This window comes from Hylobates moloch, unplaced genomic scaffold (assembly GCF_009828535.3).
Source record: "Hylobates moloch isolate HMO894 unplaced genomic scaffold, HMol_V3 SCAFFOLD_18, whole genome shotgun sequence".
Lineage (NCBI taxonomy): Eukaryota > Metazoa > Chordata > Mammalia > Primates > Hylobatidae > Hylobates > Hylobates moloch.
In genome coordinates, this window is record NW_026652293.1 from 63920189 (window position 1) to 63947185 (window position 26997).

At 44.8% G+C, this 26997-nt stretch overlaps 3 protein-coding genes across 6 annotated transcripts in view; 2 read left to right on the forward strand and 1 right to left on the reverse strand.

The window, feature by feature from the left end:
* Positions 1 to 1559, forward strand: part of GNPAT (glyceronephosphate O-acyltransferase) — a 37640-nt gene extending 36081 nt beyond the window's left edge. Inside the window, exon 16 of one of the 2 annotated variants that reach the window (XM_032136230.2) lies at positions 1086 to 1559. In XM_032136230.2, the coding sequence (XP_031992121.1) occupies positions 1086 to 1129 (44 nt within the window). In that variant the 3' untranslated portion in view covers positions 1130 to 1559. The remainder of the gene's footprint in view (positions 1 to 1085) is intronic. The other variant, XM_058430636.1, reaches the window with a different exon arrangement.
* Positions 1560 to 8372: 6813 nt separating this feature from the next.
* SPRTN (SprT-like N-terminal domain) overlaps positions 8373 to 26997 on the forward strand; it is a 32385-nt gene continuing 13760 nt past the window's right edge. For 2 of the 3 annotated variants that reach the window (XM_032137619.2, XM_058430553.1), the window contains exons 1-2: positions 23193 to 23878; positions 25046 to 25145. In XM_032137619.2, coding sequence (XP_031993510.1) covers positions 23658 to 23878; positions 25046 to 25145 — 321 coding nt within the window. In that variant the 5' untranslated portion in view covers positions 23193 to 23657. Of the gene's footprint in view, positions 8489 to 23192; positions 23879 to 25045; positions 25146 to 26997 lie in introns of those variants that run through there. The other variant, XM_058430552.1, reaches the window with a different exon arrangement.
* Positions 18044 to 23146, reverse strand: EXOC8 (exocyst complex component 8). Its single transcript, XM_032137618.2, has one exon. It carries the CDS (start codon positions 23019 to 23021, stop codon positions 20844 to 20846), a length of 2178 nt encoding a protein of 725 aa, XP_031993509.1. The 5' UTR covers positions 23022 to 23146; the 3' UTR covers positions 18044 to 20843.

Below are 26997 nucleotides of genomic sequence, written 5' to 3' on the forward strand. Positions count from 1 at the left end.
GCAGTCTTACACAGTAGAAAGAGTCAGTCCTTAACATGACTAATCTCAGCCCGAGGCCCATACCCTTCACATCCTTGCCTCAGAGAGAGTACCTCATCTCCACTCTGTTTGCTGCTCTCACTGTGTGTCTTGCATTGCTTCTTTCCCAAGTGAGGGATTAGTGTCAGTGTCTCTATCACGTAGACTTTCTGAACTCAGAATTAGGGGCTGATAGCACATCCTTGGGAGAATAACCCAACCCTTACTCTTCTCTAGAGCCTGTCAACTACGAAGAAATAGTCTAGCCCAAAAAGAGTCCTTGAGTGTTGTCTTCCTTGACATAAGAGTCCTTGAGTGTTGACATAAACAGAGGTACAGTCAGAGGGGATCAAGAACACTTTTCCTAGCAATGATGGGGCCATTTTAGAAAGGAGGGTGTTAACATTTGGAAAAAATAATCTGCTGATTATATTGAATAGCATGATGTCCTTGAGTGGATCGTCTTCCAAGTACTGTTTTTGTACCTAATCTTAATTCAGTACATCGTCAAACCTGTATGGAAGAGCTTTAGATAGATGTCTGTTGGGATTTGCGGAAGACCAGAATGGGGCATACGGAAAAGGAGGACGGTTGAAGAAAAGGGTAGAAGGACAGTGGGGTAGTTGACGCATATTGGAAAGGCAGAAGTACTAGACCTTGTAGAAAAAAATATATAGGTCGAAATCCCAGTCTTCTATTTATATCATGTCTGAAGAGGTGCATATACCTAAACCCCAAACACCTCGCCCTGTGAGGGTGACGGAATCAATTACTTAATCACGGAAAGCAGATGTGATGTGAGCCTGAACATACCGGACTGGAGTTCAGAAAACATGACGGGGTTCAACTCCTGGCTCTGGCCCTGTGGCTCTGGCCATGCCGTCACCTCTTGGAGCATCTACTACTTCCCTTGTGGAGGGGGCTGGCGTCCCCATGGGTACTGGCCAGCCTGTGAAGCTCTGCACAAGTCTCCAGCGTCTCCCCTGGACAGTCGCCCAAGGAACAGCTGTGTGAGGAAGGGCAAAATCAGCATCATTTCATGAGTTGCTTCTCTTTTTTCATCTTAGGTTGTAAGACACCAATAGGAAAACCAGCCACTGCAAAACTTTAATAATCGACAAATAGTTATGGAAAATTCGGTCACGTAATTACTGTCATTGAAGGACTCATTACAACAAACAGGGAAGTAAAGGAAGAGACACATCCTCTAGTACTCCCTGAGACTCTGAGAACAGTGGACACAGAGGGAAGAGATGATCATTGGAAGCAATCAGTTTACTCTTCCCCACCACAGTGGTTAAAAGGCGTTTGTATCTGACACTATGTGTGTGCTTTAAAATAAACTTTTGGAAACGTTTGGAAAAGCAAAGCTCAGCTCATTTCACTAACACTTTTCAGCTTACTATATGTATTAAACTTTTATGTTGACTTTTGAATTAAAGTATGACAACACTGAAAGCTCTGGATATTAAAAGAAAACTGAAAAGGGCATATCTACGTTACTTGTAGCTTGCTTTAATTAAAGTTGCCTCAAACAAGTACAAATTTGAAAGAGATATTTAATAAATTAGCTAGCTTACTTTAAATGTTGGCCACCCTAGGGCCTTAATTAACAAAAATGAATTAGTCAAGTATGTGCAACAAAAAGATGCGTGTGATGCACCATAAATATGTGTAAGAATTCAAGAGAAGAGAAATTTAGAGTAGGTAACACCAGAAACCTTGGCAGGTAGCCACCTCTGGAAGTGACATGTAAGCTGAGAACTGGATTGAGCAGGAGCCAGCCCCTAGAGTGGCAGGGTTGGAGTGACGGAGGAAGGGACAGTGGAGTACAGTGTGCCCAGAGAAAATAGTGATCAGGACGTCCTGGGGCAGGTTCCAGAGCTCCCAAAAGATCAACATGGCTGGAACGAGAGTCACAGATAGTGAAATTGAAGACAGAGGCAGGTGCATTAGTCAGTTTCAGGGTGCCTGCCGTAACACAACAGCTTAAACACAGCTTAGGCAGCTTAAACACAGACTTATTTTCTCACATTTGTGGAGACTGAAAGTCCCAGATCAAGGTACCTGCATAGTAGGTTCATTTTGAGGCCCCTTTCTGGGCTTGTAGGTGGCTGCCATCTCAACCATGTGCTCAGAATGACCTCTGGGTGTACTCTGAGAAGAAGCAAGTTCTCTGATGCCTCTTCTTTTAAGGACACTGATCCCATCATGAAGCCCCCCTCGTGACTTCATCTAACATTAATCACCTCAAAGACTCCTCTCCAAATATAGGCACATCAGGTTAAAGGTTTCAACATATGAATTTTGGAGTAGGGGATACAATTTAGTGCGTAGCTGCAAGCATCAACATATATTCTCTTGACTTAGAAACCCTTGTAAAATGTTTGATGTGAAATCTAAGTGCCATGGGAAGTTATTGAAAAGTCTTTTTTTTTTTTTTTTTTTTTTTTTTTGGAGATGGAGTCTCCGTCTGTCACCCAGGCTGGAGTGCAATGGTGCAATCTCGGCTCTCTGCAACCTCTGCCTCCCGGGTTCAAGTGATTCTCTTGTCTCAGCCTCCTGAGTAGCTGGGATTACAGGCATGCGCCGCCACGCCCAGCTAATTTTTGCATTTTTAGTAGAGACGGGGTTTCACCATGTTGGTCAGGCTGGTCTCGAACTTCTGACATCATGATCTGCCCGCCTTGGCCTTCCAAAGTGCTGGGATTACAGGCATGAGCCACCACGCCCGGCCTGAAAAGTCTCTTAAGGTGTGATTCTGGGATTACCTGCATCCAGGTCCTGCAATGTGTGTGTGTGTTCCCCAGGACCAGGCTGTTTCTGCTGCACATTGAGATTGGAGAGCCATCCTCTCCATGCACTGGTGACCAGGAGGCCCTCTCTGTGGCTCTGCTTGGGGCTGGTTCTCGATTTCTTTGGGAAGCCAGAGAGGAGTCTGTTGAGATTGACCGAGAGCAAGTTGAGGAGTCAGTTGAACAGTGTTCCTGGCTGAGGACTCTCCTGCATGCCTGCTGAATAGGGGACCTGAGCTGCTGTTCTCCAGGGAGAGAAAAGCTGTGAGTCCAGGGCAATTGGGAGACCAGGACCCTGGCCAATTCTTGCAATGTAGACATGCCCTAGAAAGAATCCTCATACACCCAATTCGTTACTTGTTTTTCTTTACCCTGACACTCATGCTGTGCATGTAAATATTGAAGAATGAGTCAGATGACCTTTATTTCCTTGTAGGTCTGTTTGTAATACATGTCAAGTTTAGACAAAGACTTTGGAGTTTGGGGTGCAAGTGGCTAGGCTTGTCTCCTGGCCAGCTCTGTCATTAGTCAAGCAAGCAGATAATGTGGAGGTGAAAGGAAAATGGGGTGCAGTGAAAATCAAATGAGGCTCTGCAGCAGAAGCAGCTCTAGGTGGCTGGGCGTGGTGGCTCACACCTGTAATCCCAGCACTTTGGGAGGCCGAGGCCAGAGTATCATGAGGTCAAGAGATCGAGACCAGCCTGGCCAACATGGTGAAAACCCATCTCTACTAAAAATACAAAAGATTAGCTGGGCGTGGTGACACGCGCCTGTAGTCCCAGCTACTTGTGAGGCTGAGGCAGGAGAATTACTTGAACCCGGGAGGCAGAGGTTACAGTGAGCCAAGATAGTGCCACTGCCTGGTGACAGAGCGAGACTCTGTCTAAAAAAAAAAAAAAAAAAAAAATAGAAGAAGCTCCAGGCATGGGAGCAGAGCTTACCACTTCTGAATTTCATCATTAACCACCCTCTCTTGACACTTTAAATAAACCTAAAATTATTGTGAAGGAATAGCATGCTTACTGTGCTACAAAGCTTCAAAATATACTCTGTCCCCCACCCCAGACCTGCTGCTACACACACCCATACCTTTCAGCCACATTGCTAGCCAGATGCAGAGGCTTGGGCCTGTAATCCCAACACTTTGGGAGGCCAAGCGGGAGGACCACTTGAGCCCAGGAGTTCAAGACCAGCCTGGGCAACATAGTGGACCCCATCTCTACAAAAAATACAAAAATTAGCTGGATGTAGTGGGACACACCTGTAGTCCCAGCTACTCAGCAGGCTGAAATGAGAGGATCGCTTGAGCCTGAGAAGTCAAGGCTGCAGTAAGCTGTAATTGCACCACTGTACTCCAGCTTGGATGATGAATGAGACCCTGTCTGAAAAAAAAAAAAAAAAAAAAACATGGCTTATGCCCCTCCACTACCTACTGCCTATAAATTCTGGAGCTGCCACTGCTTTGAAGTAAGTAGAAAGAAAGCCTGCAGGCCAGGTGTGGTGGCTCATGCCTGTAATCCCAGCACTTTGGGAGGCTGAGACAGGCAGATCACTTGATGTCAGGAGTTCAAGACCAGCCTGGCCAACGTGGTGAAACCCTGTCTCTACTAAAAATACAAAAAATTAGCCTGGCATAGTGGTAGGTGCCTGTAATCCCCGCTACTCAGAAGGCTGAGGCAGAAGAATTGCTTGAACCCAGGAGGTGGAGGTTGCAATGAGCCAAGATAAAATACAAAAAATTAGCCTGGCGTGGTGGTGGGTGCCTGTAATCCCAACTACTCAGGTGGCTGAGGCAGGAGAATCGCTTGAACCCAGGAGGCGGACGTTGCAGTGAGCCAAGATCGCACCACTACCTTCCAGCCTGGGTGACAAAGTGAGACTCCATCTCAAAAAAAAAAAAAAAAAGCTTGCAGCATCTGGTTTTTCAAGACCATCTCCCCATCAAACACAGTATAATGTAGTAGCCAAGAAAGCAGTATCCGGAGATTGACTGGGTTTGAAACCCAACTCTACCATATACTAGCCTTGTGTGGTCTTGTGTAATTCACTTGCACAAAGTCTCAAAGCTTCAGCTTTCCTTTTCATAAAATGGAGATGGTACTAATACCTACCCACCTCTTGTAGTTGTTGGGAAGATTAAATACAAGTGTAGATATCTTAATCCATTTGTTCTACTATACCAAAATGCCTGAGATTGTGTAATTTATAAATAATAGAAATTTATTTCTCACAGCTCTAGAAACTGGAGAGTCCAAGCTCAAGGCACCGGCAGGGTTGGTGTCTGGTGAGAGCCTGGTCTTTGCTTCTAAAGTGGCACCTTGCTGCTGCATCCCCCAGAGGGAATGAACACTGTCCTCACATGGCAGAAGGGCGCGAAGTGGAAGAAAGGGCCTAAGCTGGGTCCCCCCAGCCCTTCTACAAGACACTAATCCCATTGATGAGGGCAGACCCCTCATGGCCTAATCATCTCCTAAAGGCCTCCCTTATACCACCACAATGGGGACTAAGTTTCAGCACATGACTTTTGGGGGCATTCAAATCATAGCTCTAGGTAAAATGTTTGAAACAGTTCTTTGGCAATAAGCGTAATCTGTCATTACTACCCCTACTAACTGGGACAAACCCTGCTTGGCTTCTGAGAGAAAATGAGATCGGATGCCTTCAGGGTGGTTGGTACAGCCATAGGCATTTGCATCCTTCACTCACAACCTGCCCCGGCCAGCTGCTCAACATTATATTGTGGCGCATTGCTGCAGCACCCCACTCACAGATATCTGCCACCTTCCAAGTTCAGCTGAGCCACGGCAGAAATCACAACTCTTCCCTCCTCCCTTCCTCTCATCAATAAAATGGAATCATTCAGCATGAGGTAGAAAATAGATTTTTTTTTTTTTTGAGACAGAGTCTCACTGTCGCCCAGGCTAGAGTGCAGTGGCGCGATCTCAGCTCACTGCAAGCTCTGCCTCCCGGGTTCACACCATTCTCCTGCCTCAGCCTCCCCAGTAGCTGGGACTACAGGCACCCGCCACCACGCCCAGCTAATTTTTTGTATTTTTAGTTGAGACGGGGTTTCACCATGTTAGCCAGGATGGTCTCCATCTCTTGACATCATGATCCGCCCGCCTTGGCCTCCCAAAGCGCTGGGATTACAGGCGTGAGCCACGGCACCCAGTCGAAAATATGTTTTAATGCCACTGTCATATCTTTACTTTCTTTGTTCATATCTTTGTGGGGTTTTCTTAGAAATTAAAGTTATTAGACTCTGACATAAGTATGAGTTTCCCACCAATAGGTTCAAACACATTTTCCAAGACCCACTCTGGGGTGATTGCTTTCTATACCTGCTGCTTAATGTCAACCTGGGATTTCCCTTCACTATTATCTTGACCTTTTTCCTCATTTTTCTGTGTTGGACTCCTCTCCTTCTTGAACATCATTCTTTCCTATTGGTTTGTTTGTTTACTCATTTTAATGAAGACCATTTTCCAGGCATATGGGAGTTTAATATTATAGACTTTTTTTTTTTTTTGAGACAGGATCTTGCTCCTGGGCTCAAGCAGTCCTCCCTCCTCAGCCTCCCAAGGAGCCAGGAGTACAGGTGTGCACCACCATATTCAGCTAATTTTATTTATTTATTTATTTATTTATTTGTAGAGGTGGAGGTCTCACTATGTAGCCCAGGCTGGTCTTGAACTCCTGGCCTCAAACAGTCTTCCCACCCTAGCCCCACAAAGTGCTGGAATTACAGGCATGAGTCACCACGCTCAGCAAATATTTTAGACTTTGAATGCTTAAAAGTATCTTTTCCCCACTCTAGTAGTTGTTTAATAGTTTTGCTGGGTATAGAATTCTAGGTTAGAAATATTTTTCCCTCAGAATTTTGAAAAGCATTTCTCCATTGTCTTCTAGTTTCTAAAGCTGTTCTTTTGAAGTCAGAGCTATTCAGATTCCTGAACATAAACTATTTGCTTTCTTGGAGAGCATTTAGAATCTCTTCTTATAGTTTCTAAAATTTCAAGGGATGTGCTTTATTTGGGTCTTTTAAATTCTTATTCTGAGCCCTCAATAGACCTTTATAATAGGTGTGTGTCCTTCAGTGCTAGGAAACCTTCTTATATTATTTCTTTTATAACTGGCCCCTTTCTGTTTTCTCTCCTCTTCACTGATAATATTTATTTTATATTTTTGGACCTCCTGCACTGGCTTCTGATTTTCTAACACCCTGTTTTTTTTACAGATGTAATATCTTTTTATCTCTTAATATTTATGGTTTGTGGAAGTTTTATCTCTTGCAATTCCATTTTCAAGTTTTTGTTTTTCATGTTTGACTTTGCCCCCCAAGTTATCTATGGTCTCTCCTGTTCATTCACACTTAGGAGGGAGACACCCAAAGCAGGCTATTGAGTTGTAGGCTTCCTGCATAATGGGCTGCACAAGTAGGGTACTAGGACAGGAACTTGGCAGTTTTCTTAGGAGATCCCAAACTTCACTACATTTTGGTTTTTTTCTGTTTGGCCAGTCAGTTTTTCCAGAAAGGAATCTTCCATCCTTCTGCCTGAAATAAATAATGACTGTCAGCACTCCCCCGTGCCTAGCTGTGCTTAGTGAATACAAGCACAGGGTCAGAAGGGTAAGCATCCAGTCTTCTGGACATGGAGGAGGAGCTGCCTGGTGGGGTGAGCTGGGCAGGTTCTTCACAAGGCTGACTGCTGACTGCTCTTACATAGACTTCCAAGCAGTCTTCCCATACTCTTGCCTTCCTAGTACATCCAATTCCCTCAGTCTTCCTTGGTTCTATGGCACAAATTGTTTGGCTTCACATCCTACAGGTTAAGGTCCTGATCTATCTAGTCAGGTAACACTCTTCTAATGACTTTCAGTTTATAAGTATCAAGTTGCAGTGTTTTAGCCAAATTTCTCTCGATTGCCTGCTTTTAGAAAAATATGTTCATCAATTTAAAGCATGCAGACTAGATGCAGTGGCTCACGCCTATAATCTCAGTGCTTTGGAAGGCCAAGGTGGGAGGACTGCTTGAGGACAGGAGTTCAAGACCAGCCTAGGCAACTATAGCAAGACCCTGTCTCCACAAAAATAAAAATTAAGTAGGCATTGTGGTTCATGCCTGTTAGTCCTCACTACACTGGAGGCTAAAGGCAGGAGGATGACTCGGGCCTAGGAGTTGGAGGCTGCAGTGAGCTATGATCACACCTCTGCACTCCAACCTAGGCAACAGAGCAAGACCCTGTCTTTAAAAAAATAATATTAATAATAAAGCACACATAATACCTCTTTGTCAAAAAATGGCCCTTCTAATTTTTTTCTTTTTTTTGCTTTCATTGTGACTTTTTTAGTAAGTAGTCTTCTGAAAAATCAGTTTGCCTTCTTGGGGAAAATTTTCATCTGCATGTAACATGGCAGACTGCACCAGAATTGTCAGGACCAGCTGGAAGTCCACTAGGGCCCCTGAGTGCCTGTTTATATTGATCTACAAAGAGCCTTTTTTTTTATTTTTTATTTTTTATTTTTTATTTATGTATTTATTTTTTTTCCAGACAGAGTCCTACTCCATTGCTCAGGCTGGAGTGCAGTGGCGTGATTTCAGCTGACTGCAACCTCTACCTCCCAGGTTCAAGCGATTCTCCCACCTCACCCTCCCGAGTAGCTGGGACCACAGGTGTGTGCCACTATGCCTGGCTGGTGTTTTGTTGTTGTTGTTTGTTTGTTTGTTTGTTTGTAGAGATAAGGTTTCACCATGTTGGCCAGGCTGGTCTCGAACTCCTGACCTGATCTGCCCACCTTGGCCTCCCAAAGTGCTGGGGTTACAGGCATGAGCCACCACACCTGGCCAGATCTACAAAGAGTTATACCCTTGAGACCACATCTCGCTTGCATGAGAGTTTCAGGAAGTTTGAACTGGCACTTTTTGCATTGTCTGGAACAAAACCAGATAGAGAACAGCTCCTGGGAGTTGGGAAATGAGAGAAACCTATTAGAAGCTATTGACCATGAAACAGCAGGAAGCTTGGAGGAAAGAATATAATTATCTCAGGGTAAAGCAAATGGATTTGGGATCCATTAAATCCTTTGCTGTTTCCATGTAGATTTTTAAGACTTGAAACCTATGCTTTATTTGAAAACTGGGCCATTTAAATCCTGAGAACAAAAAGGAAACAATTCCACAATTAGCTAATACATAAAATTAAACTTTTCTTAGAACATGCAGTCCTACTTCTGCTGTGTTAAATGGAAATGAGAAGTTTTCTGACTGCTTCAATTTGATAGCAGAGACAAAGCAATTTGTTCAGCTTTTTAATTTTATTTTATTTTATTTTATTTTATTTTATTTATTTATTTTGATATAGGGTCTCACTCTGTCACCCAAGCTGGAGTGCAGCGGCACAATCACAGCTCACTGCAGCCTCGACCTCCCCAGGCTCGGGGGATCCTCCCACCTCATCCTCCCAAGTAGCGGGGACTACAGGAGTGCACCACCACGCCCAGCTAAGGTTTTGTATTTTTTTTGTAGAGATGAGATTTTGCCATATTGCTCAGGCTGGTCTTGGACTCACAGGCTTAAGCGATCTGCCCACCTAGGCTTCCCAAAGTGCTGGGATTACAGGCATGAGCCACGGTGCAGGGCCTTGTTCAACTTTTGATATCCATGGGGAATTCTCATAGGTAGAATGATTTATCAGTTTCTTTCTTTTTATGTTTTGAGACGGAGTTTCACTCTTGTCACCCAGGCTGGAGTGCAATGGCACGATCTCAGCTTGGCAGAGCAGCACTCAGGTATTGCTGGCTAGCTGTGTTTATAGCTACTCCTTATTTATAAGCTAAATAAGGGGCAGGTTATTCACAAATTTTCTACAAAAGAGGTTGGGAGCTCCTGGGACTGAGAGCTCCTCCCCTTTTAAATCATATAAAGTAACTTCCTAGGGCAACGCTGCTGGGACATTTGTAAACTAATGTAAACATTTGCTGGTGGGAGTGCCTTTTAGCATGCAAATACATTACAATTAGCATATAATGAGCAGTGATGGCAACTAGAGGTTGCTTTTGTTGCCATCTTGGTTTTAGATGGTTTTGGCCAGTTTCTTTTTTTCTTTTTTTTTTTTTTGTTTTGAGACGGAGTCTCGCTTTGTCGCCCAGGCTGGAGTGCAGTGGCCTGATCTCAGCTCACTGCAAGCTCCGCCTCCCGGGCTCACGCCATTCTCCTGCCTCAGCCTCCCAAGTAGCTGGGACTACAGGCGCCCGCCACCACACCCAGCTAATTTTCTGTATTTTTAGTGGAGACAGGGTTTCACCGTGTTAGCCAGGATGGTCTCGACCTTCTGACCTCGTGATCCACCTGCCTCAGCCTCCCAAAGTGCTGGGATTACAGGCTTGAGCCACCACACCCAGCCAGCCAGTTTCTTTACTGCATCCTTTTTGACCAGATCCTGTTTCAATCAGCTGGGTTGTGACCAGTGCTCAGAAAACAAGTCCTGCTGATCTCCTGCCTCAGTGTGATTACGTGAGCTCCTTTTGCACAGGAATCCCATGGAAACTTACTGCTGCAAAATCAAGCACAGTTCAAGAAATCATATCAGATTTGTTATCTCAGCTTCCCCTCTGGGTCTTACAGATGTCAAGAAAATGATGCCCATTCACAAAAGAATGGGCAAAGTCAAAGCAAATAGTCAAGGGACTTGTCCCAGCAGGGTAGAAATTTTCAAATATTAAGAACTGGGGGCCGGGCGTGGTGGATCACCTTTGGGGGCCAAAGCACACTTTGGGAGGCCAAGGTGGGTGGATCACCTGAGGTCAGGAGTTCAAGACCAGCCTGGCCAACATGGCGAAGCCCTGTCTCTACTAAAAATTAAAAAATGAGCCAGGCGTGGCAGGGCATGCCTGTAGTCCCAGCTACTCAGGAGGCTGAAGCAAGAGAATCATTTGAACCCGGGAGGTGGAGGTTGCAGTGAGCTGAGATCGCACCATTGCACTCCAACCTGGGTGACAGAGCAAGACTCCATCTCAAAAAAAAAAAAAAAAAAAAAAATCGGATGAAAAAGCTGAATATTGACGAATCAAAAGAAAGATCTTATCACAGCACTATGGGAGGTTCAGTGGACTCACAAGTGCCCCTGCTGGTGTCCCAACTTTGAAGGCCCCTAAATAGATCCACCCTATTTACCCGAGTTTGCAGGAATTTGAAAAGACTGAAGGCAAAGATGAAAATGAGAAATCTGACCTCGAATCACTGGGGCTAGTGATCAGGCACATGAATCAGGACAAAGACTGGTGCAGTGGTCAGGGTCCCTTGGCCTGACCCTCAACAGAGATCCAGGGCTTGTGCATATGTGAGGATAATGGACATGGGGTGGAGAAAAACTTCTGAGAGTCCTTCCCACAGGATCCCAATGCATTATGTTATCCAAACCTGTTGGTGAAGTCCTAATTGGGTGACAGTTTGCTAGGGAGCATCTGGGGATATAGAGATTGATGAGATGAAGGTGAAAGTTTGCATGAAAATTGGAACATCAGAACAGACTTCATGTGAAGTGCTTGTGTCTCCTCTACCTAAGTGTATTATTCGATGGAATCATGTCTGACTGGGAGCACTTCCCATTCTAGTGTGTCTGGAATTAGTGGGTTCTTGGTCTCACTGACTTCGAGAATGAAGCCGCGGACCCTCGCAGTGAGTGTTACAGCTCTTAAGGTGGCGCGTCTGGAGTTTGTTCCTTCTGATGTTCAGATGTGTTCGGAGTTTCTTCCTTCTGGTGGGTTCGTGGTCTCACTGGCTCAGGAGTGAAGCTGCAGACCTTCGTGGTGAGTGTTACAGTTCTTAAGGCGGCGCGTCTGGCGTTGTTCGTTCCTCCCGGTGGGCTCATGGTCTCGCTGGCTTCAGGATTGAAGCTGCAGACCTTCGCGGTGAGTGTTACAGCTCATAAAAGCAGTGTGGACCCAAAGAGTGAGCAGTAGCAAGATTTATTGCAAAGAGCAAAAGAACAAAGCTTCCACAGTGTGGAAGGGGACCCGAGCGGGTTGCCACTGCTGGCTCCGGCAGCCTGCTTTTATTCTCTTATCTGGCCCCACCCACGTCCTTCTGATTGGTAGAGCCGAGTGGTCTGTTTTGACTGGGCGCTGATTGGTGCGTTTACAATCCCTGAGCTAGACATAAAAGTTCTCCACGTCCCCATCAGATCAGTTAGATACAGAATATCGACACAAAGGTTCTCCAAGGCCCCACCAGAGCAGCTAGATACAGAGTGTCGATTGGTGAACTCACAAACCCTGAGCTAGACACAGGGTGCTGATTGGTGTGTTTACAAACCTTGAGCTAGATACAGAGTGCCGATTGGTGTATTTACAATCCTTGAGCTAGACATAAAGGTTCTCCAAGGCCCCACCAGAGCAGCTAGATACAGAGTGTCGATTGGTGCATTCACAGACCCTGAGCTAGACACAGGGTGCTGATTGGTGCATTCACAGACCCTGAGCTAGACATAAAGGTTCTTCACATCTCCACCAGACTCAGGAGCCCAGCTGGCTTCACCCAGTGGATCCTGCACCGGGGCTGCAGGTGGAGCTGCCTGCCAGTCTCGTGCCGTGCGCTTGCACTCCTCAGCCCTTGGGTGGTGGATGGGACTGGGCACCGTGGAGCAGGGGGTGGTGCTCATCGGGGAGGCTTGGGCCGCACAGGAGCCCATGGAGGGGGTGGGAGGCCCAGGCATGGTGGGCTGCAGGTCCTGAGCCCTGCCCTGCGGGAAGGCAGCTAAGGCCCGGTGAGAAATTGAGTGCAGCGCCGGTGGGCTGGCATTGCTGGGGGACCCAGTATACCTCCGCAGCTGCTGGCCTGGGTGCTAAGCCCCTCATTGCCTGGGGCCGGCAGGCTGCTCCGAGTGCAGGGCCCACCAAGCCTACACCCACCCAGAACTCCAGCTGGCCCGCAAGCGCTGCATGCAGCCCTGGTTCCCACTCGCGCCTCTCCCTCCACACCTCCCTGCAAACTGAGGGAGCCCGCTCTGGCCTTGGCCAGCCCAGGTGGTGTTGCGATCACGGCTCACTGCAGCCTCGACCTCCCCGGCTCAAGTGTCCTCCTACCTCGCCTCCCGAGTAGCTGGGACTACAGGTGCACACCACCAAACCTGGCTAATTTTTTATTTTTATTTTTATTTTTTGTAGAGATGAAGTCTCGCCATGTTGCCCAGGCTGGTCTCAAACTCCTGAGCTTAAGCACTCCTCCCACCTTGGCCTCCCAAGGTGCTGGGATTACAGGCTTGAGATGTCACACACAGCCTGATAGTAAGTTACTGACAAATTGAGGTAATGCGGGAAATTAGAAAAAACAATCCATATCTAACCATTTCATTTTAAATTCAATGCTCTTTTGGTGACTTTTTCCATATATATATATGGGAGTTTCTGTGCGCCACCACAGGATACTGTGGTTTATCCTGCAGAGGAAATTCAGTCATTCTCAGGTTTATTGTTTCACTGAAGTCTATTATTCACAGAAACTGAGTTTTTGTCTCACTGAGTGACCTCCAAGTGCTCATGTAGCGCCAAAGGCCTTTTCTGTCACAATCATTTTTTGAGTATCTACTTAGTAGCATTTCCACAAGAAGCGTTTGAAATACTAACAAAAGTAACATTTCTTCTGATTATAAAAGTAATCTTAGGCCAGACGCAGTGGTTCACGCCTGTAATCTCAACACTTTGGGAGGCTGAGGCAGGCGGATCACTTGAGGCCAGGAGTTCAAGACCAGCCTGGCCAACATGGTGAAACCTTGTCTCTACTAAAAATACGAAAATTAGCCAGGCATGGTGGCGCACACCTGTAATCTCAGCTACTTGGGAGGTTGAGGCAGAAGTGTTGAACCTGGGAGGCAGAGGTTGCAGTGAGCCGAGATCACACAGCTGCACTCCAGCCTGGGTGACAGTGAGTGAGACTCTGTTTCAAAAAAAAAAAGGATGACATAAAAGTAATCTTAGTTTTAAAAGATTTGGAAAATCCTAGGAAAGCAAAATCTGTTAGTTCATGTCTGGGAGGAATTGTTAGGATTTTCTAGTATACTGTTGGATTTCTATTTAGTCTTATGTAACAAAGGCATACTTAACTAAGATGTGAATGTACTAGACATTTTGTTGGAATCTTCCTTTTCACTTAAATGTACTATCAGTATTTTAGCATATCAGTCATTTTTGCTACTGCGTTTTGTTTATTTTTATTTATTCATTTTCTTTTGAGACAGGGTCTCACTCTGTCACCCAGGCTGGAGTGCAGTGGCATAATCATAGCTCACTGCAGCCTCAAACTCCTGGGCTCAAGTGATCCTCCCACTTCAGCCTCCCAAGTAGCTGGGACCACAAGTGCATGCTGCCATGCTCAGCTAAATTTTTTTTAATTGTTTCGTGGAGACAATCTCCCTATGTCGCCCAGGCTGATCTCAAACTCTTGGGCTGAAGTAATCCTTCCACCTTGGCCTCCCAAAGTGCTGGGATTACAGGTGTGAGTCACTGTGCCCGGTCTTCTACCATGTTTTTAGAAGCTGTATATATTTATTTTTTATGTTAGGGAATCGTAGATGTTTAGTTATTGAAGAAGTGAGTTAATGTGGAAAATAATAAAATATGATATATATCTGAACACTTTATTTTTAATTTAAACAACAATATATTCACTTTGCAATCTTTTTTTTTTTTTTTTTGAGATAGAGTCTTGCTCTCTCACTCAGGCTGGAGTGCGCGGAGGGCAGTAACGCAGTCTCGGGTGAATGCATCCTCAACCTCCTGGGCTGGAACGATCCTTCCACCTCAGCCTCCCAAGTAGATGGGACTACAGGTGCATTTTTTGGTGTATTTTTATATTTATTTTGTATATTTTATATATTTTGTAGAGACGGGGTTTTGGCATGTTGCCCCGGCTGGTCTCGAATTCCTGGACTCAAATGATCCACCCACCTCAGCCTCCAAAAGTGCTGGAATGATAGGCGTGAGCCACTGCGCCTGGCCTCACTTTGCAAAAGTGCTGGAATGATTGGGGTGAGCCACTGCGCCAGGCCTCACTTTGCAAAAGTGCTGGAATGATAGGCGTGAGCCACCGCGCCAGGCCTCACTTTGCAAAAGTGCTGGAATGATAGGCGTGAGCCACCGTGCCCGGCCTCACTTTGCAATCTTTTGGCTACAGGCATAAAGCTCATTCTTGGAGAGTGGATCCACATATTCCAGTTTCATGTCTAAACCATACCCGTAATATCCACTTTTCATTTCTGTAGAATGGATGAATGGATCCAGAACGTAAAAGACCTTTTTTTGAGACAGAGTTTTGCTCTTGTTGCCTAGGCTGGAGTGCAGTGGCGAGAGAGCTTGGCTCACTGCACAGCCTCTGCCTCCTGGGTTCAAGCGATTCTCCTGCCTCAGCCTCCTGAGTAGCTGGAATTACAGCTACTCAGGAGGTGCCCACCATGCCGGGCTAATTTTTATATTTTTAATAGAGACAGGGTTTCACCATGTTGGCTAGGCTGATCTGGAACTCCTGACCTTAGGTAATCTGCCTGCTTTGGCCTCCCAAAGTGCTGGGATTGCAGGCATGAGCCACCGTGCCCTGCTCAGAACATAAAAGACCTTTAAAGACACTTAATGCAACCTCCTAGATCATGTGCAAATTTTTCCAGGCTAGGCCAAGTGTGGTGGCTCATGCCTGTAATCCCAACACTTTGGATGGCTGACAGGAGGATCACTTGAGGTGGAGTTTGACACCAGCCTGGTCAACATAGCAAGACCCCCATCTTTATTTTTAAAGAAAGGAAAATTTCCAGGCTTTTTTTTTTTTTTTTTTTTTTTTTGAGATGGAGTCTTGCTCTGTCACCCAGGCTGGAGTGCAGGGGTGTGATCTTGGCTCACTGCAACCTCTGCCTCCCGGTTTCAAGCAATTCTCCTGCCTCAGCCTCCCAAGTAGCTGAGACTACAGACATGTACCACCACGCCCAGCTAATTTTTGTATTTTTAGTAGAGACAGGGTTTCACCACGTTGGCCAGGCTGGTCTCAAACTCCTGACCTCAGGTGATCCACCCCCATCGGCCTCCCAAAGTGCTGGGATTACAGGTGTGAGCCACCGCCCCCGGCCTCCAGGCTTTTAATGACAAATACAACTGGCATAAATGGGTGTTTAGAATGAATGTGGCTGAGTCTTAGGCAGCATGCTGTTGAATTTTTCAGAACACAGATGTACAGATTATCCAAGAGTCCTGTTGGCCACTGGTGTTTTATAGGAGAGTGGAGAATGTCAGTTATTTTGGCCAATCAGGTAGTGGAATTAGGAGAGGGTCTGCCCTGTCCGCTGCGTGGGTGTGCCCGAAGTCGTTATCCACTCCCCTGTGGCCGGACATTCCAGTGGTTTCCAGTTCAGTCTTCTCAAATGTGCACGATCACAGTGATCCTTAGGATGAATTCCTGGAGGTGTAATTGTGCTATGTATGTACATAGATGTACTATTGTGTCCAGAATTGGTTCCTTCCAGTGGGTTCTTGGTCTCGCTGTCTTCAAGAATGAAGCTGCAGAGCCACTTGAGCCACCGTGCCCGGCAAGACTACTCTTAATTAAACAATGAATGAATACATGTTTATGAGCATTCATGTAAACAGGTATTTTCCTATACTGTTGGAGAGAACTTAAAATGATATAACCCTCCTGATGAGCAATTGGTAATGCTTAAATTTAAAATGTAATTTGGCAGAGCAATTTCTAAAAATACATCCCATAGATATATTCGCATAAGCAAATATGAGGATGTGCATAGGTTTTCAGAATTTTTTTTTTTGTAATCACCAAAACTTGAAGCCAACCAAGTAATTGGAAAACGCAAAATTATGATATATTCATTCACTGTGATTGACAACTACCCAATCACAGAAGAAAAACCCAGTGAGGTACAGCTAGAGGTACTGATGTGAGATGTCTTAAAAACACTGAACTGCTAAGTGACTAAAATCAAGATGCAGAACTGTATGCAGAGTATGATCCAATTTCTGGAAAAATATGTACATAAAATTCTTACTAGTGGTTATCTCTAGTGAGTAGGATTGTTGGGGGATAAGGACTTTGACTTTTTACTTTAACTCTTCTGCACATTGCATACGGATTGAAGCTTCCTCTGTAGGCAAGTGTGGCTTATTTACGCTTTTCCAAAGTCTGCAATCCATCCAGGAAGGTCTCTTCCTGTGACACCCACATTCCCACTTCTATGCCTTGGGCTCAGGTCCTACTCTTCCTTTTTCTTTGCACATTTAAGTCTTGTCCATTCTTCTAGGACCAGTTCAAATGCCAACAATTCCAAGAGAACTTTCTTAACTCCTTAAAAGTACACTGCTCTCCTCCTTCTTGGTATTCCCACTGTACACAGCTGTGCATTTAATTATTCTCTCACTTATATTTGTTGACTTTTTCCAATTTCTAAGCATCTTAAGAGGACAAAGTATGTTTAAAATTATTAAAATTCTTCTGCACTCCCACATTACAGTCAATATGAAGCATAGCATTCAATACTTTTAAATATGTGATAGTTTCCTCAGTATATACATACTACTTTCAAAAGGGCAAGCCTGGCCGGGCATGGTGGCTTACACCTGTAATCTCAGCACTTTGGGAGGCCGAGGCGGGTGGATCACCCGAGGTCAGGAGTTCAAGACCAGCCTGGCCAACATGGTGAAACCCCATCTCTACTAAAAATAAAAAAATTAGCCGGGCATGGTGGTGGGCCCCTGTAATCCCAGCTACTCAGGAGGCTGAGACAGGAGAATGGCTTGAACCCAGGAGGCAGAGATTGTAGCGAGCAGAGATTGCACCACTGCACTCCAGCTTGGGCGATATGGGAAGACTCCCTCTCAAAAAAAAAAAAAGCCGAGCCTTGTCATTTAGTTCCTAGGTCTTGTGGCCTACATTTTATTTTCTTTATTTAGAGATGTGCAGATGGTATAAAATCTACTTTTTAGAATAAATTCACATTTTGTACCTCTGAAATTTTCATTCAAGAGAATTTTTAAAAATTGAGATCTGATTTATTCACAATTCTGACGGTAAGCAGAACAATTACTTAATTTAGCAAACAGCTTCCTAAGTATCCTCCCCATATAAATAAAACAAAAAACTAGGGTCTTCAAAGAATATTTCAGTAACAAGAATATAAAAATATTGAATACCAACTAAAGAGCAATAGATATAATATCGTAATATCACTTTTATCCAGTGTAAGACAATTTTTAAGCTTTATTTTTATGAAACATTTCAGATTCCCTCATATCACAGCACATCAATAAGCCATATGTACATAGACTGACTTTTATAGTACATGTCATGTCCCAAATTCCCAATCCTAGGTAAGATATCAAGTTACAAAATACAAGTGCCGATAATTAAACTATAGGTAGTATATTAAAGTGAGTTTTTAGCAATTATGTGAAATGAGGCTTTAATCAAAGTGAGACTTAGTGCCACAAGGTATCTTTTTTCCCAAGAGTAATTAATTCAATCAAGCCCATGATTCCAAGCTCAAGTGACAAGTTTTATATTCTTGAAGCAAACAAGAAAAGGCAATCAATGCTTAAGTGGTATATTTTAGTATATATTATATTTTGGGACAATCTCTCGTTGCATTCAATTTTTAGAACTTGTCGTGGGTCTAATAGAACAAAAGAATTAGAGAAGAAAGCCCACGCCACTTTGAGGAATGGAACATAATTGTTTTGTCTGGGTACAAAGGTACGTTACAACACTGGGGGTCTTTAGTCAACTTCCCATACTAATTGACTCACCAAAAGCATACTTCCTTCAGCTACAACTGTAATTGGAACACACAGATTTTACCTGAAGAAAATCCTGTACTTCCAGTTTTAAAAAGCAGACAATTCTATGAAGAAGCAACCATTTAAATAGCTAACTATAGACATTAAAGTTTTTACAACTTCATGCCTTATGAGGAATTTTGATTTCAGAAGTATCATTTCACAGACTCAGCATTATATATTTATACATATTTCATACAGTATAGTATTAGAAACTGTAAATGGCACCGAATAATCATAATTATCACAAAATTTTAACAATTTCCAGTGATCTTAAAAAGACAAATTATAACCGCCTTTGCTCAGCTAAGATATCCAGTTATGGTTATAACTTTCGAAAATCCTAAAGTTATGTGAAAAAATTAGTCAAAGAAAATCTGTAAATCTGATACTTTCCAATATTTTAAATATGCATAGCTAAAGAGAAAATAAAGGGGTTGATGTGGCACATGAATAATTAAGTCAATGAATTTTACAACCCTGAGCCACTTTGGCAACTATTTTAGGTTTCACATATTTTTCACAGTCTTAGTACCACCACTTTCATTCAGATAAAAGAAATGACCTTTTGAAATCATGGGCATCAAATTTGGTGCTTATGGACAAGAACCACCACTAGAAGCTGGAGACAAAATGGATCACAGCAAGCAGTTTCTCTCAAAGTATAAGGAACGTTATAGAATATACAATAGAAGCAATAGTTTAGAAACCTTGGGAAGCTCGTATTTCTTTAGTTATTTTGTTTTACTAAACAATTTGAAGTAAGCATTATATTCATGTTTAAAAACAAAGCAAGGAAAAACAAAAAATGAAACAAAAATGCAGCATGGAACATTTTAGGAGTCACAGAAGGTTCTCTTCTTCCCTTTGTTTTGGGCACATCGTCTCACCTGTTTTCACTTTGTTACAAAAAGAAACAAAATCAAATCTCTGCTCAGAGTAGTCATAGTGAGAACACTGAGATTTGCATATGTTTTTCTGATTTCCCATCCATCTAGACCCTGAAATCTAAATATTTCAGTTAAAACCTTTTTTCCATTTGCATGAAATCTGGGTCACTATATATCCTACCCTGAATGGGGGAGGATGGGACAGCTATATCTTATACTGAAGCGGTGGGAGCTAAAACCTGGCAACTGCTGCCAGAGTCCCCAATGTGTCTTGCTTATTATTTTTTAAAATGTGACAAAGACAAAAGCTACAGCTGGAAACTCACACAATTTAGAAATATGTTGAAAAATTTTATCATAGTCCTTAGGATTTCCAAGTAAATGCTCCGAAATCAAGTATTACAAAGCTGCTAATTAGCAACTGAAAATTAGCCATTCAAATTATATTAGAAATATTTGCTGAATTGTTTTTATGAAAGCTTCCTCTTGGATTCTGTAAGGATCAGAGTATCTGAATCCACACACCAGCTAGTTTCAAGAAAGAATTCTTTTGACTAAAACTTACCCTAAAACCAATTTTCCCAAAGCTTTTCCTTTTCCCAAATAGTCCAACGTTTTGAGGAGAAATATATGAGGCAGGGTGTTTTATAACCCTTTAGGAAATCTAACATTTTAGTGAACTGGGAAACTTTTCACAACATACTTAAACTCTGTGTATTTATAGATATTATGACTCTGCTGTATAATATATACTGTGGGAAAAAAAAGAAAAGACTAGCCTGGGCAACATGGTGAAACCCCATCTCTACAAAAAATACAAAAATTAGCTGGGTATGGTGGTGCCTGTCTGTGGTTCCTGCTACATGGGAGGCTGAGGTGGAAGGATTGCCTGGGCCCGGGAGGTCAAGGCTGCAATGAGTCGAGACTTTGCCAGTGCACTTCAGCCTGCGCAACAGGGTGAGACCGTGTCTCAAAAAAAAAAAAAAAGAAAAAAAAGAAAAGAAAAGTGTTTTATCAAAGGATAAAACTGAAATGCTATAGTGTATAGTGTGACCATAATTTCAAAAGAGAATTAGCATAATTTAAAAGGATAGCTAGCATACTATATGTTTTAATAATTCCAGTATTTTTGTTATTTGGGCTTAATTTAACTTCTTTTCCTCTTTTTGATTTTTGTATTTTTAAGAGGGCACTTTTAATTTTCAAGTTGTGTTTGAAACTATAAAGAGTATGCCAATACAACTTAATATAAATATAAATAATATATAAGCTCTCTCTCTCTCTCTATATATATATACATATAAACAGACCCAGGCATTAGACCACTGATGTTGTACTTTCAGGATTCACACGAATAAGTCTAGATGCATTCCTCAGATCTTGGAGTTGCTTGGCAGGTTTCCCCACACCTTCTTCAAACCTTTTCTCCACCACGGGGAGGACTGTTTCATATAAAAAGGATGCATTCTGTCTGATAAAAGCTTTCTTCTCTGGATCCTGCTCACATCGAAGACTATAATCCACATGCTGAACAGCAACCAAAATGATTTCCACCAGGCTCTCCAAAAGTACCATGTGCAGCTCTGGGAAATACAGCTTCAGGGCCTCTTCTAAGAAGCCCATGGTCTGTTTGGTGAAAGCAACCACTGTGTAACTTAGGTTCACCCAGCAGTCATCCCCTGTGTACTGCTCAAAATTACTTACCCCACAACTTTTCATCTCTTCTTTGAGCTTACCCAGGGCTTCTGGCGTCATCAAGTTCATCCTCCTCCACATCTCTTCAGAGTTGCGATGTTTAGTGGCTTCAATGATGATTTCTTTGTAACTGTGCAAGGCCCCTTGGATGTCTTTCACCAGAAGGGCATGGATGATGAAGGTGAGGTCCAGTCCGATATCACCCAGTTGCTGGCAATGCTCCTTAGCCACTTTTACACACTCAGCTGCTGTAGAGAGGCTCTCCTTACTATCAAACACCTGCTTGCTAAAAGCATCCACGAACATGCCCATGGCTGATCTTGCCCAGACCACAAAGGCAGAGTAGCAGCCGCTGTCAGTGCCTGCAAAATCGATCTCAAATTCTCTTGCAGTCTCGAGAAGGCTGGTAAAGAAGACATGGCACAGCTTATGAATATAGAGTAAAGTGGCACCTTCAATGCGAAGCTGACGAATTGCAGTATGAACAGCGGCTGCCCTGTTTCTCAAAAATAGCTCACAGGCCTTCGTGCACTGGCCCAGCCGGATCAGTTGCGAAACTGCTCTGCGAGTAGCCTTCGGACCACCTCTCAGGGAACGATCTGGGGAGAGTTCGAAAACTAGCACCTCAGTGAGCTGTCGAACGCGCTCCTCCACTTTGGCCCTTAGTTCTTTTACAGGAGGTGGGCTAGGCTTATCTTCCAGGTAATGGTTCAATTTATCCAGCAGGTCAACGGCCCCTTCAAAGTCTCTCTGCGCAATGCAGACATCCAGGTCTTCCGGTAACTCCTGGATCCATTCCATGGAGAGGTCCACCTTCTCTTCCTCTACCTCAGGAACAGCTGGTTCTTCTTCTTCGTCATCCTCAAATGGGTTAGTGGCCTTGGAAGTCACTTGGGGTGGCCCTCGAGGGGCCGCTGCCTCCTCCTGCTCCCTTCGCCTTTTCTCACTGAGGGCTCTCTTGGTGTCCTCCAGCACTTCCAGCCACTCTCGTTTGATTTTAGCATTTTCGGCCTGGAAAATACGGCTCTCGGGGAACATAAGCAGCTTGAACATGTCCTTCATGGGCGGGTTGTCCTTGACATTGACTACGGCCAAACCATCTAGGGAATAGAGAGCGTTGTAGCGATACATCCCCCGCCGCTGAGGCAGCCAGGTAGCCACCAACAAACAATCGTTCATGAGAAAGCCGTGCACCCGCTGCAGTTGGGCCATGTGGTCCGCATCGTATTCCACTAGGTCCCCATTGTACACCAGGTACTGTCCCGGCGTCTCCAGCAGATGCCTGCAGCCTTCCACCTTCTCAAGCAGGGTGGTGAGAGTGCGCTGCTTTCCTTCCTCGCCCGGACCGGAGCCGTCGCGGGAGGCGCCCCCGGGGGTGGAGAAAAAGCCGGCCTGGCCTCGGAGGTGGTCTCGGCCCCCCGCCCCACCGACTCCCTCCTCCCCTCCAGAGGCGGCGGCGGCTCCGGCGGCAGCTGCGGCAGGCAGCAACGTAAGCGGGATGCTCTCCAGGCTGCTTTTCTGCTCGGTCAGCAAGTGGCTGAGCTGGTACATCTCGCTCTCCAGGTAGGAGATCTCGCGGGCCGTCTCTATGAACTGCCGGTAGTTCTGGTAAACGTTGCGCTTCAGGTTCTGCGCCGTCTCCTCCGCCAGCGCCTGGATGCGCTGCCGGTGCTCCTGGAGGTCCCGGTCCCCATCCGACTGCTGCGAGAGCTGCTTCACGTACAGCCGCGCCTCAAAACCCCCTGACTCCAGCTGCCGACGCAGGCGGCTCGCCCCACTGTCCGACATCGCCATCGCCATTTCCGTCCGGGTCTCACGCACTCACTGTCACTATCGGCGCCGCAGCCGCAGAGGCTGTCTAGACCCACCCAAGGCCAGCCGAGCTCCTGGGCTGAGGAAGCAGGAATGGGAACGAGACGAGTACGCCTGCGCCGGGTCTGAGCGCCAGACACTGCGCCTGCGCAAATGGGCCCAGCGCAGACATTGCGCCTGCGCAGGACTGCCATCGGTTAAAGCGCATGCGCAAGATGAGCTATTGCGGAAGTGGGAGGGAGAGGCCGAGCGAAATTTCGGTACTGCGCATGCACTGAGCGTGACGTTGAGGTTTGAAATAACCGGCAAAGAGTAAAGGTTGGAAGTAGCTTCCTGAAAGCTTCGTAGGGCCCGAACCCTGTGAGCCCAGGTTCGGCGCCCACTGGGAGGTGTCGTGCTGGCTGCTTTTTTTTAAAGCCCTAGAATCTTGGCTTCGGCGTTTGGGGTAAGCTCCGTTCTCGTTCTCAAGCGCGTTTCCGCGAACTCTCGCGGGATTGACTGGCCGTCTCGAGAGCCGGCATCTCCTAGGAGCTAGTCCTGGTCCTCGGCTAGGCGGCTTGGGGTCGCGGCCTACCTCGGGAGCCAGCCTGACGCCGGCGGACCCCGCCTGTGATCCTGGCAACGATGAATGATGACCTGATGTTGGCACTGCGGCTTCAGGAGGAGTGGAACTTGCAGGAGGCGGAGCGCGATCATGCCCAGGAGTCCCTGTCGCTAGTGGACGCGTCGTGGGAGTTGGTGGACCCCACACCGGACTTGCAGGCACTGTTTGTTCAGTTTAACGACCAATTCTTCTGGGGCCAGCTGGAGGCCGTCGAGGTGAAGTGGAGCGTGCGAATGACCCTGTGAGTTCCGAGCCCCGCTGGGGAAAGAGGCGGGACTGGCAGCGGTCCTGCAGCCCCCGGCCCTGGTCTTCTCTCCTTTCTATATTCCGACGGTCCCAGGGGGCGTTAAATGAGGGGGTCTGGTTTTGGACCTGGCAGTTCCTGCCTTGGCGTTATTTCTGTCTTCCTTACCTTTTCTCCCACTCGAACAATAAGAAAGCTGTGTAGACCACACCACCACGGTTGGACTCAGGGCCATAACAAGAAAAGAGATTTTTATTTGAATCTCACTAAACTTGAAAATAACAAGTTCCTGATTTGCGTTATGATAGTGCTGAAGGACCCAGAAGGGAGAAGCAACCAAATCTGCACCTTAGAAAGTGCTGAGGACGCAGAGTAACCTCCAAAGGATGTGTGTTCTCCTCCTCTATTCCCGTTAGGAACCCGCTTTAGTGAGCTCGTGTGTTGCATTGGGGATCTTCAGTGATGCTTTTAAAACGATTCTTTTTCTATACGCTAAATTTGAGAAATCCCTATTTGAAATAATAATCTACTCCTGCACGTGAACAGGGTTAAGTTTAAGATACAGTTGTATCCCAGCATGCTTGTTTTTGAGTTGATGGGAAACAACCTACAGTCAAACAAATTAAGATATGATATTAAATTGTGTTTAAAGTACCAATCTCCTTTATACAGGCGTCTGTTATGATTTTGGAGATATGCTACTGGAGATATCTGCTTGTTAATAACACCAAACTGTAATTTGTGGAAGGAGACTGGGAGTAGCAGAATAGGATTGCCTTTGAGCTGTTGCAGCCCAGCTAAGGCAAGGGGAGCTGCAGTTGGGCTATGTGGTCCGCATCGTATTCCACTAGGTCCCCGTTGTACACCAGGTACTGTCCTGGCGTCTCTAGCAGGTGCCTGCAGCCTTCCACCTTCTCAAGCAGGGTGGTAAGAGCGCGCTGCTTTCCTTCCTCGCCCGGCGGGGATCAGAGCCCTCGCGGGAGTCGCCCGCAGGGGTTGTTACTAATTAATTAGGTGAAATACAAGTATCTGCTAACCAAGGGGGTATACTTTCAAGAAAGCCATCTGCCAACTGAGTTCTCTTAGTGTAAACTGCCCAAGAATGTGTAAGGACTTGGGCATATTTGGTCAATGTAACACATTTTTATGGTGATTGTTTTCTAGGTGTGCTGGGATATGCAGCTATGAAGGGAAGGGTGGAATGTGTTCCATCCGTCTCAGCGAACCCCTTTTGAAGTTGAGACCAAGAAAGGATCTTGTAGAGGTATTTTTCATGTAAACTTGCTTCCCAGCTCAGTAATTTACAAATACTTGTCATTGATTTAGACTGCTGTGAATTCGCCTGTATGTATCTTTAAAAAAAGTCACTTTGCCCTCAGTGCAAACTTGAATTATGGGGCAAACAATAATGAACACCTTATGTTTTTTACAGTGCTTCATAGTTTAAAAAAAAAAAAAAATGGCTCCTAGGGGCCGGGCACGGTGGCTCACACCTGTAATCCCAGCACTTTGGGAGGCCGAGGCGGGTGGATCACGAGGTCAGAAGACAGAGAACATCCTAGCCAACACGGTGAAACCCCGTCTCTACTAAAAAAAAAAAATACAAAAAATTAGCCGGGTGTGGTGGCGGGTGCCTGTAGTCCCAGCTACTCGGGAGGCTGAGGCAGCAGAATGGCATGAACAGAGGATGCAGAGCTTGCAATGAGCCAAGATCGCGCCACTGCACACCAGCCTGGGTGACAGAGCGAGACTCTGTCTCAAAAAAAAAAAAAAAAGTCTTCTAGGTATATTATCTGTTTTGATTTTACAACAGCCCTGTTTATGTTCATGTGTTGCTGTTTTCATTTTTATGAGTAAAGAAATTAAGGTTCAGAGAGGTTAAGTAACTGGATTAAGTTACTTATTTATAAGCAGAGAAAACAGGATCCAGATGTTCCTGTTGAGAAACACAAATTTTGATTCTCCTCAGTTGGGCTGCAACACTGCTGTGCTCTCAGGACACCTAGCTGAGCTGGCAGCAGAAACCAGTGTGAGGGCACGCTTCACATTTAGAGCTGGTACTTAACTTCTGCTAGCAGAATGGAGCAGTGGGAGCTGAGGCAGGAGAATCTCTTGAACCCGGGAGAGGGAGGTTGCAGTGAGCCAAGACTGTGCCATTCCATTCCAGCCTGGGCAACAAGAGCGAAACTCTGTCTCAAAAAAAAAAAAAAGAAAGAAAGAAAGAATTATCTGTACAAAAGAGCACAGTGGTAGTTTCTCAGCATGGGGTGGGAAGCATGTTAAAGCATGCTTGGAGATGAGAGATGCTGTTTTTAAGGATAATAAAAGGCAATGGATGACATAACAGTGTGAATATACTCAACACTGAACTGTACACATAAAAATGGGTAAGATGGGGAATTTTGTGAATTTTTTTACCACAGTTTAAAAAGTAGCTACTAAATGTAAAATGGTACAGTAGAAATACTTGATTAATGAAAAAGAACAAAGCTCAGATGATAAAGAGAAAGGTAGGTGTAAACAAAATATCAATAAATAAATGTAAATGGACTAAACACTCCATTAAATACATGGAATGGCATGCTAGATTAAAAGAGACATGCTTACAGTAAAGGCACTTATTTTAAGTTTAAAAGAATGAGGAAAAGTAATCATCCAGACACTTAACAGCAGAAAACTATTGCAGCTATAAGGTTGAGTACTCATTATCCAAAGTAAGACCAGAAGTGTTTCAGATTTCAGATTTTTTTTTTAATTTGGAATATTTGCATTATACTTACAGGTTGAGTTTCCCTAATCCAAAAGTCCCGAATCTGAAATGGCTTTAGTAAGCATTTCCTTAGAACATAACCTTTAAGCATCTTGTAAATGCTCAAAAAGTTTTGGATTTTCGAGCATTTCAGATTTTGGATTGTCAAATTAGGGATGTTCAACCAATATTAGTATCAGACTAAAGACTTCAAGGGAAGAAGTTTTGCTAGAGGAAAAGTGGGATATTTTATAATAATAAAATAATCTATTAAACAACAATACATAATGTCCCTAAAAGTAATACATAACTTTAAATTTTATGAGGCATAAATTAGCAGAAGCAAAAAGAATGTACAATCAGGCTG